General features: G+C 37.9%; 1 protein-coding gene across 5 annotated transcripts; it reads left to right on the top strand.

Annotated features, from left to right (window-relative positions):
- The first annotated feature begins 308 nt into the window (after positions 1-308).
- Positions 309-5,136, top strand: LOC144535657 (E3 ubiquitin ligase TRAF3IP2-like). 5 transcript variants are annotated; one of them, XM_078278205.1, is made up of 10 exons: positions 309-359; positions 579-1,029; positions 1,130-1,257; positions 2,317-2,422; positions 2,626-2,822; positions 3,878-3,966; positions 4,061-4,129; positions 4,391-4,495; positions 4,582-4,656; positions 4,781-5,136. In XM_078278205.1, the coding sequence occupies exons 2-10, from the start codon at positions 605-607 to the stop codon at positions 4,949-4,951; spliced, it is 1,365 nt and encodes a 454-aa protein (XP_078134331.1). In that variant the 5' UTR covers positions 309-359; positions 579-604; the 3' UTR covers positions 4,952-5,136. The 5 variants fall into 5 exon arrangements, with proteins under 5 accessions (XP_078134331.1, XP_078134329.1, XP_078134330.1 ...); XM_078278203.1 differs by having other exon boundaries at positions 2,275-2,422; XM_078278204.1 differs by having other exon boundaries at positions 325-399; positions 2,275-2,422.
- The last annotated feature ends 5,632 nt before the right edge of the window (positions 5,137-10,768 follow it).

Raw genomic sequence — 10,768 nt, 5'->3', positions numbered from 1 at the left:
CACTGCTGTGTAACTAAACAGCTGTTTTTGTGGAATTTTGTTTGACTATAGCCTTGTTATTCATTTGACACAGCAAAGTAAATCTTTAAAATATCATAGTTCCTGTTTCAATGCTACCTCTATAACTGAAAACAAATCGTTTTGACAAAAACTTTTTGAATAGTAAATTCAAAGAATAAGACTTTTGAATGTTGTCCTCCTCGACCAACCTTTTATGGCAAATCTGGCTGAGCAACCCATACACTTCATTCTCGTCTCTGATTGGACGCGGCTAAAGCATGAAGAATTTGCATATAGCAGGCTGAAGCACACACAAGCCTTTGTGCCCACAGCAGTGAAAAGAATCCAGCAAAAAACAGGTATGTCATTGTTCCTTCTTTTCAGAGTCCTTGTGGCCTGGTATGTAGAAAAGACATTTTATCTGAGAATATGTTTTTACGTGGTATGTACTGTATATGTTAATAACTGCATGTAAAAAAAAAATACTCTATTTAACTATACTGCCAACTTCCATGTAATTCTGTGTTTTTTATTCTCACTGTATGGAGATAACTAACTGTTCTGCTTCTGTCTTGCAGGAATATGCTGAAGTAACCTGTTTAAGATGGAGACATCTCAAAATGTACCAGAGGTAAAAGTTTTGCCCACTACAAATAAGTCAGAAAATTCCCTTCAACCGTTAAGGCCTGAAGTTACAGTATACCAAATCTTTCATGCTAATCCACACCATGATAGATTCTTACCATCCTGTTGCACGGCTGCAGAATATTTCTGCCAAAAAACGTCACGTAAAGTTGGACAAGTGAACCAAGAGTTTAGGAGTCAGCCAGCTCGTGATGGGCAGCATTTTGAGCTGACAGAACACAGAGAGCCAGAAGATAGAGGAGCGTCTCCCGCCAGGATGACTCTCCATCATATACCTCATCCTGCAGAGACCAGGGAGGGTGACACCAGTGGAGAGTGCTTCTGTTGGGTCTGTGGACCTAACCGATGTGGAACAACAGAGCCTGCAAAGAGAGACACAACTAGGTGCCTGAGTGTTAGGAAATCAGTCAAAGAATGGAATATAATTTGTATTCGCCTCGAGGTTCATTTGGGATTATATATTATATCTATTTTTTATTTTCAGGGGTGAAAACGATTCTGAGCTTCAGAGTGATGAGGAGGATCTTGAACCTCCCTTGCCGCTAAGATCTGATGATGAGTGGCCACACTACAGACCCCTTCCACCTCCTTACCACTACATGCACAACTACGGTAATAAATGCTCTATTAAGTTTATTTAATTCATTTTTCAATGAGGGACAAAAATAGTAAATATGCAGTGTGCTTGAAGAAGATGATGCCATTAGCAAGTATTCCAAACTTTTACTTAAATAAAGTAGCAATACAACAATATACAAATACAAAGTACTTCATTACATATAAAAGTCCTGAATTCAAAATCCTACAAGTAAAAGAAGTATTATCTGCAAAACTGCACTTGTAGTAGCCTATTAAAAGTAAAAGTAGTCATTACGCATCAGAATTCTCCCTCTCAGAACTGCACTGGATTATTATTATAAGAGGAAAAAATGTACGTGTATGCAGCACTTTAATTTTGTAGATGGTCGAGGTAAAATGTATTCTAACTACTTGATATAGTGTTGGCTACTTTAATCTATAACTATTTTGGTTTAGATTTACTATTGTGGGCTGGATCCTTGATTTCATAACTAACAGAACTCTGAGAGTGAGGTTGAATGGATGCATGTCAGGAGAATTGTGTTCATCCACAGGGTCCCCTCAGGGCTGTCCTTTCTCCGCTCCTCTATATTCTGTATACTAATGAGTGCCGCAGCCGTTGCGACAACAGATTCATTTTAAAGTTTGCTCACGACTCTGTTATGTCTCCTCCGTGCCTATTGAAACAGCCATGGTCCTGTTGTTGATGTGTTTGTACAGTGGTGTGACAGTACATTCCTTCAACTTAATGTAACAAAAACTAAGGACGTGAGTATTGGTTTTAGTCATAACAAGCCTTCTACCCCTCGGAGTACTATCATCAAGGGACAGGTGGTCAGTCTTGTATAAAGTACTTGGAAGTATGTTACCAGAAAATGACTTTGGTAGAAGTTAAAGTCCCCTTTTAGAATATTACTTGAATCAGCAGGTGTATTTTTATTAATATGTAGTCTATATGTACAGTATTTGAGTTCAAGCTGTCAACCTCTTTCTCTATAGCCTTATTCAGTAATTTTCTGCCTTTATCGTGTACTTAAACTATATCCACAGACCTTTATCATACAATTGATGTCAGGCATTATCACTCTGCAGGGCAAGGGCATTGTAATCTCAATCCCATCAACACACTCCCTCCTCAGTCATGTCACCACTCTGCTCCCTGCCAGTACAGAGGACCCTGGGATGACTCCCAAAACTGGTAAAAATATTTTGAAATACAGACTACTCCCTTACTAACCAGTAAATAAATCCACAAAGTTCTTTCAAGCTCATTGTTAATGTTTGTGAAAAAATGCAGTGAACATGGTGGTGCAACTACTTTGCATATTACACGGACCTGACACATGTCAGCACTATTCAACTGAAGAGCCTTTTGTGTATTTTTCTTTCTCCCTGCTTCAGGCTCCGGTGCCACAGTAACTTTATGAATGACAGCATGGCTCAGGGAAGTGTCTCAGTTAACATGCCTCAGTTCTCCGTGCCCCCTGTGGAGGGCGTGTCGCAGGTCAGTGTGATGAACCTGAGCTCTGCAAGAGCAGAGGAGTCTGTCTCACATCCACGTGAGAAAAGAAGAACAATCAGTCTGCCTGATGAGTGCCGTGAGTCACTTTCATTCTCTTATTTGAAAAGGAATGTGCTCATGTTTAAAGGACTGGGAAGAAATAATTTCTGAAGTTACAACGGGAAGCAGGGTGTGTGATCTATTGCATGCTGTCTTTATAAACCTGCCAGGTCTGTTTAGGGGAAATAAAAATACATTTTAAATAAAGGATACACTAAATTCTTACCTCTGTTGTTTATGCAGGAGGTGAGTTTGTCCACTAAAGACTAACGTTTATTTTCTATATTTTGATTTATAGTGTGCTTCACTCATCATGAGGACAGAACTTTTGCATTATTTCCACAAGACAGAACACAATAGAAGTAGAGTAAAATAAAAAAGAATGCCTTTTGATATTAATCAAAGTTATTAATAATAATAGATCATAATAATGTTGGGTAAGATAACCAGTGAGACAAACACCAGTCAATGCAATGCTTTAAAGTGCTCATATTATGCTTTTTGGCTTTTCCCCTTTTTTGTGTTATATATCTTTTTGTGCACGTTATAGGTTTACAAACTGAAAAAGCCCAAAGTCCACCCCAAAGGGACTTACCATCTTCCAGAGAAAACACTGTTCACAAACTGCTCCAAACAGCTCTATTGTAGTCCAGCCTTTACTTCTGTGACGAACGTGTGTCACTTTGTAAAACACATTATAATGCTCGCCTAGCTGCTAGCGTGGCACTCCCTCATGCTCTGCAACTGACTAGCTAGCAGTACTTACTGCGCATGTGCGAGTCCCAACAAAGATGGAACAGAAGTGAGATGTCTCACTCTGTAGCTAAAACAGAGAGCTCAACACACAGGGTGAAAAGAGGAGCTGCAGCAATGTGCAGTACAACAAAAATATGGTGTTTTCTGAAAATTAAACTACATAAACCTATTCTGGTACAACCTGTAAATACAATTATAAACCTGAAAATGAGCATAATATGAGCACTTTAAACATCCATTGCATGGCTTTACATACATGTCTTTCTATTTGACTAACTACAATATGATACATTTTGAGATTAATATGAATGTTATTATCTTTTTTCTTCTTCTCAGGAAACGTTTTTATAACTTATTCTTCAGACATTTCTTCAGAGATAGGTACCTTTGTAGACTTTCTCACAAAGCAAGGTTTTCGACCAGCTGTAAGCTATACAACCTCTTCACTCAAAAGTCAGATTTAAAACAAAAAACAAAGAACGTGACCGTTCACTTACAGCACTGAATTCAATTTTACAGATTGACGTATTTGATAACCCCATCAGACGCCGGGATATCAACAAGTGGAAGGACGGTTGCCTGAAAGATGTAACAACCAGATTTTGTCAGATTCATTCATTCATGTACATTTTTGTATTTCTTCTGTTATATTGTCACATAAAATCTGTGTTAGCAGTAGTACCAGATAATCAGTAATGACGTAGAAGACAAAATTAGACTAAATGTGACTTTATACTTAAATATTTCATGTTTTATGTCCATTTTAACTTTTAAAAAATTCAAACATTTGTGTTAAATTTGTGTTTTCAGGCAGTGAATGTGTCTAAAATGTCTGTTTTTTTTATACAGCAATCAGCCCTGATTGTCATCGCCATCAGTCCAAAGTACAAGGCAGACATTGAAGGATGTGTAGTGGATAGCCATGATCTACACACTAAATATATTCACTCCATGGTGAGAACATATTTGTTTAAATGAGACATCATTCTGAGAAGAATTGTTAATAGTAGGTACTTAAATGTTAAATCTAATTTTGCCAGATGCAGAATGAATTCATCCAGCAAGGCAGCTTGAATTTTAGATTCATACCGCTTCTCTTCTTTAATGCATCCCAGGTCAGAAAGAATTTTTGTTTAATAACTTAATGTTTTGCAGATACTCAAATGCTTCCATCATGTCTCTCCTTAAGCCATTCTCTACTACAAAACAAAAAAACATGTCTATGAACTCTCCTTACAGAAACACGTCCCAAGTTGGCTTCAGAACACACCTGTTTACCGCTGGCCGCAGGACGCTGAGGATGTGTTACTGCGGCTTCTCAGGGAGGAGAGATACGTTCCTCCTCCTGTTTCTCGGGAGCTCTCTCTCATCATCAGGCCTGTGGCCCTCAGTGCTGCAGCTACACTGTAAAGACACACAGTGTTTATGCATTTCTTTAAACCTTTGTTTTTGGCTTTTTGGCGTTTATTAGGAGTATTGTGCAGCTTGTGTGTTTTAAAATATCTGAATTGATCCAGTGATGAAGTGAATAAGAGCATGTATGATATAAATGTTGTTTTTCAGAGATTTCAATAAAGTTTAACACAACATGTTCACCACTTTATTCCAAAATGAAATATCTTAACAACTATTGGATGAATTTCCGTGGAATTTTGACATTCATGTTCCCAAGAAGAAGGAAACCCAATGACTTGTGATCCTCTGACATGTCTCTAGCTAATGTATGGATTGTCATACAATTTGGTTTTGACATTAATGTCCTCCTCAGGATTCATTGCAATAACTTTGGGAATCCCTTAACTTTCCACTTGGCACCATCATCAGGTAAAAAAAAAAGTAGCTGTCCAATAGATACTTTGATCTCTGCAAAACTAATAGCATTGCCATTTGCCTTACCTGTACTTTTTGTTTAGTGCTAATTAGCTAATGTTAGCATGCTAATACGCTAAACTAAGATGGACAGCATTGTAAACATTATGTTTACATAATTGATAATGTTATTATTGTTGTTGAACGCTTTCGAAGCAAAATACGATTATTTCCTTTATTAACTTTGTACATATTTACCTTGTAAACCGTTTCCAGAGCTTATTGTACTCAAAGTATACACACCGCACTAATGAAGCTGTTGCTAAGGATCACAAGATGGATGCACATGCTAGACCTTTCTTTTTAGTTCATTGGTAAATTAGTTCATAATTTTGGAAACATGCTTATTTAGAAGCTGCCACATACACACACACACACACACACAGTGAGGAGTAATGAAAAAACAAAACCTAAACAAAGTAAAATAATTTGTAGTTGCCCACATTAATGGCAGCAGGAGGAAGAGGCCACAAATGTTGCTACCACGGAGTTTGCTGCTGCTTTAAGGTTTTCACCGGTGTTGTTGTCCATTCCTCATCTTGAGCACCTGATTTTTTTTCCAGTTCAGTGGGCAGATTAAAGTACCCCACCGGTAGGGGACGGGGTGCCCAATTCAGCCAGTTGATCTTCACACACCCCTTCAACCGCCAAAAAAGGCCTGCTAGAGCGGCTGGTGTGCAGAGCTCCAGCTAAGAATAACCCAGACCTTCTGGGGGATAAAGTTACCTTGAAGCCTCTCTGTGCTCTACTCTGACCTATACCCATGTGAGGCACCAATAACACTGGGTGGTATATTCTGTCAGCTCCCCCTCAGCCTACCCAGCCCTCTGCTTAGCTTGGCTCTTTCCTTCCCCTGCGTTGCTTTCCTTTACCCCACCGTCCCAATGCTGCCATACTGGCAGGTCCAAATTCTGCAACACCTGTAAATCTTTCAATTTATGCTTGATTTTATTTTTTTCTTGAAGAAATTTCACCTGTGGATTACACGAGTAAGGAAACAAGACTGTGATCACCGAGTGGAAATGGAATAATTTAATAACTTGGACACTTTTTATAGATAAGTGGATGCTGATTGGATTCCTACTGAAGCTGTGATATTTCCATTCACTTCTACATGAGGAGGCTTTGCCCCCAACTCAAAGGATTATAGCTAAAGTTGTCTCCATATCACCATGGCTGAAGGTAGGACTATTAACACCTGCATCAGCACTGAAAATGACAACATTTACTATTTGCCAAAGCACATAAAGCCTAAGAGATATATGCTATGTAAAAAATTAATGGCAGTGTTTTGATAGGGTACTTTCTCATAGGAAAGTGTTGAAAGTTGGTTGCTATAAATACTGGATATCATGTAGCCAAAGTATTAGCGTTGCTCTCCTGTGACAGACACGACTGCTGCTGGGGCTGACCTCTGAACCTCTGAACTTTCTTTTTGCCATTTAAAATAAAAAGCCTGCTTCTTATGTAATCTGCTCAAACAAGTTTCCCAAGCAAATCTTTTGTTTGATTAAGCTTCTGACCTTTGATGAATTGAGCAATAACAGGCAGATTTCCTTGTACAGTTCTGTGTACATTTGTGGTGAAATACTGACACCATCTGTCCAACCTAATTCTGAAGGGACTGTTTTGAGTTTTGGCATAACTCAGCATTTGTAGTATAATGAGGAAGGGAATCATAAGTCAGGCATGCTCAGAGTTCATAAACACCTTGGCACCAGGTCCAAGTGGGAAAGTACGTCAGTGTTGATGATGGCGAGGATGTCATTAAAATCCATCACAATAATTTTCCACTGGACTAAACAGGTTGGAATCATGTATTTAGATAACCTAATGAAATGAGAATGACAGATGATTCCTGTGTTGTCTGATATTTAATGTGACAAGATCAATCAGTTTAATCAAATTCACATAATCCCCTCAACATCAGGAAATGATCTTACATGTTGATGCAACGCACAGGCAGAGGTTGTCAGATCAGACATACTGTCTCCACTGTGTTAAGGTTAAATCTTTTGACCACAAAGGAAATATCCTTCACCTGTCATGGTTTAGCTGCAGTGTGTAGATGGTGAGACTGGAAGGGTGGCTATTGAAGGACATTGTTATCCCAAACATGCCACAGGAACTTCCTAGTCAGAGATTTAACTAAACCCTGTTAATGTGTTTGTGGGCTAAAGTTAAACTTGTAGGATATTTGGTTATTTAGTCATGCATATTTAATTTAATTTTAGAGAAAGAGAAAAGCAAAGAGAATTGTTTGTCAGAGTGTCTTTTAACCCTTGTGTGGTGTTCGGGTCTATGGGACCCATTTTCAATGTTTACCAAAAGAAAAATTATGCTATTTATTATTTATTCTAACTCAAACTCATTGGCCTTGGCTCATTTTCTGTGAACAACATAAAAAATAACTCATTTTCAATGACTGCACATGGTACACCCCCTACACATAACTATTACATATGAGGTGTTCGGGTCCACTGGACCCGAGTGTATTTAAATGTAGGTGCTATGAAACTATGTTGTATTTCTGCACCTGCTATTCCCACACAAAGTTACAAAATTCTTACATTTCAAGCACTTTCACCTTAAGTTCTAAGAAATAAGCACCAATAATGATCAAAAATCTTGTTTCTATTTTTTTTTACCTTTTTTATAATTGAATTTCCTTATTTTCTCACAAAAAAAACCGGCAAATATGAACCATAAATTATGTATATATCATTGGTAAGTAAACATCTATTAAGTATTTTTACATAAATTGTTATGGCTGTATTGATTTAAAAGTCTAATAATGTGGTGGGTCCACTAGACCCAGGAACATTGGCTGTGTAATAAAAATATGAACACCACACAAGGGTTAAGGAGTCTGACTAATAATAATCTTTAGACTTTAGATATTTAAGGTCAATAATGGTATCAATTTTTTTTTTTTTTTTTATATTTTATATTATAGTTCTTTTATTTTTAGGTACACATAACAAACAAACATTTCTCATAAGGAGCCCTTTAATATAATTGTGACCAAGATATGTACTGAGTGGGACATTTTACAGTAAAAAAAATAACTATGTCAGCACTCTCTGACAAAGGCCATTTTGACACGTATCTTTGGCATTTCTGTGCCGCCATACGTGCAGATGCTGATATATTTGCAATATGGCCGATATATCAGGCCTGCTGATATATTGATCTGGGTATAGCATTTTCAAAAAGGTATACATCCATACATGCAATGAAGGAGCAAAAAATACCTGCATACAACACTTTCCCAATGCTATTATGAATGTAGCCTCCATGAAATTGTGATTATTGTTAACCTGCATGCAACTCTTAGTTTGTTTGTTTGTTGGTTAATAATTGGGTCTGACTGTAAAAGGACAAACCAAATATGTAAGGATACTTCAAAGACTAAAAAAACAAACAACCTGTTTACAGTCAGACCAAGCAGCGAAAGTTGAACCATAACAGGGCCGTCTTGATGATGTGGGAGTTCTCAGAGTGACTTTAGTATCTTTTTGTGGGGGGTTTTCCACATAAAGGAGTCAAATTCACCTCTTCCTCTGCAGCCAGTGGATCCAATAGAGCAGCTGCACCACAGACGAGCTCCCTTAAGTCCACCAAAGGTCTGGGGCTCCTCGGGAAGCTGAAAATGTCTGCGGAGCTGCTGATTGCCCTGGCTGCTCTCCTGTCCTGGGTGGTGGTGGGAGTGGTGATGTTTGACTTTGTGGAGTACAAGGCAGTCCCTGGTAAGTCACAAATACCCCAAAATGTATCTTATTAGAATTTCAATCATCAAACATGCATAATTATCAATAAATCCATTATTATTCCCAGACATTCAGCAAATAGTTTCAGACCCTGTGCAAGCTGTAAACGACGCTGTTGATGAAGTATCCAGTCTGTTCAATAAGTTTCAAGGTACATAGGAGTGACAGCATGCATGCCACACCTTTTTAGTAGTGCTGAAGCAAGTATATGACTCTTATCTCTGGGCCCCTAGAATGTGCTCCTGATTTAAGTGACCCCATGTCCGCTGCCACTTATGCAGCTGAGGAAATAGCGGAAGCAAAAGATGGATTTGTTCGCTATTTTTCAGATGACGAAGGTATAAAAACACACTCATGCTCAACCAGAAAAAAAAAACACTTCAACATTTTTATAATACATGTGATGTAACCATGACTCTAATAATCTACCTCCAAACCCACAGGGAACTTCTACCTCAGCTATGTTGACCCTGTGGTCATCGGGAGACAAGCTTTCCATTCAACCAATGATTTCATGTGTGGATGTGCGAGCACCTTCAGGGACACACTGTGTGCTATTGTGGACACTGTATATGACGTATTATTGGATATAAATAAAGGTATGTATTCCATTATTAATGCTTTTTTCTGACTAAGGAATTTGTCAGCCTTCCCTTTTTCATTCACAAGCAAATAACATGATAATGATCCTAATCCTAATTAACTGAGTAAAAAAAGACTAGTTCCAGTTAAACTGTAATCATTTTTGGCGTGTTTGTTTGGTCATTAATAAATTAATTTTTCATCACTTGTTTTTCACAGGAAAAATTGACCTTAGCTACACTGACCCTGTGGTTTTAGGCAGAGGTGTCTTCAGTGTTACTAATGACTTTGTGTGTGGAGTGGGGGGCTACATCCAGGGTGTGCTCTGTGCCATTTTGGACACAATTCTGGATGTAGTGAAAGGTATTTACTCTCTTCGTTTAACGTCTCTCTAATCTGTAAACTTACAATATTAAAATGACAATGTAACACAGCATAGAGTATTTTTTTTCGCATTTACATATTTGTTCTTCTCAGGAACCATGGATATAAGCTTTATGGACCCTGTGGTAGTTGGCAGAAATGTCTTCAGTGCTACTGATGACACCATGAGTGGAATAGTGGGCTACATCCAGGATGTGCTCTGTGCCATCGTAGACAGTATACTGGATATAACAAAAGGTACCTGCGTCATATTTTAAGCTTTGTATTGTTTGTGGTGCAATATTTACATTAAATATTTTTGTTTCTGTATTGTTGAATCTTATTTTAGTGTTACTCATTACTAAATCAACATTATTACTCAATAACTTAGATTGTGTTTGTCGTGGGTGTATAATAGTACTTTAGTTTTTTATTGAAAATGATTGATTCCATAATACATAATATCTTTTCAAATGTTTGTATAACAGAAAAATGTTTTAGAATTTTTTTGAATGAAGTAACTCACTGGAGCTTTGGCTTGAATGTGTTTGTTCTTCTCAGGAACCACTGACGTTAGCTTCATTGACCCTGTGGTTGTTGGCAGAAATGTCTTCAGTGTTACTAACGACTTTCTGGGTCGAAT

The sequence above is a fragment of the Sander vitreus genome, chromosome 20 (genome assembly GCF_031162955.1).
Source record: "Sander vitreus isolate 19-12246 chromosome 20, sanVit1, whole genome shotgun sequence".
In the NCBI taxonomy this organism is placed as follows: Eukaryota; Metazoa; Chordata; class Actinopteri; order Perciformes; family Percidae; genus Sander; species Sander vitreus.
Note: the sequence above shows the minus strand (reverse complement) of the source record. Positions and strands in the feature narration are given on the sequence as shown.

Excerpts from the sequence above, each read along its gene's own strand:
- LOC144535657 (XM_078278203.1), top strand. The coding sequence starts at position 605 with ATGGAGACATCTCAAAATGTACCAGAGGTAAAAGTTTTGCCCACTACA. Across the intron at positions 2,823-3,877 it reads CAGTCTGCCTGATGAGTGCC|GAAACGTTTTTATAACTTAT; the intron begins GTGAGTCACTTT and ends TCTTCTTCTCAG. Across the intron at positions 4,657-4,780 it reads TCTTCTTTAATGCATCCCAG|AAACACGTCCCAAGTTGGCT; the intron begins GTCAGAAAGAAT and ends CTCTCCTTACAG.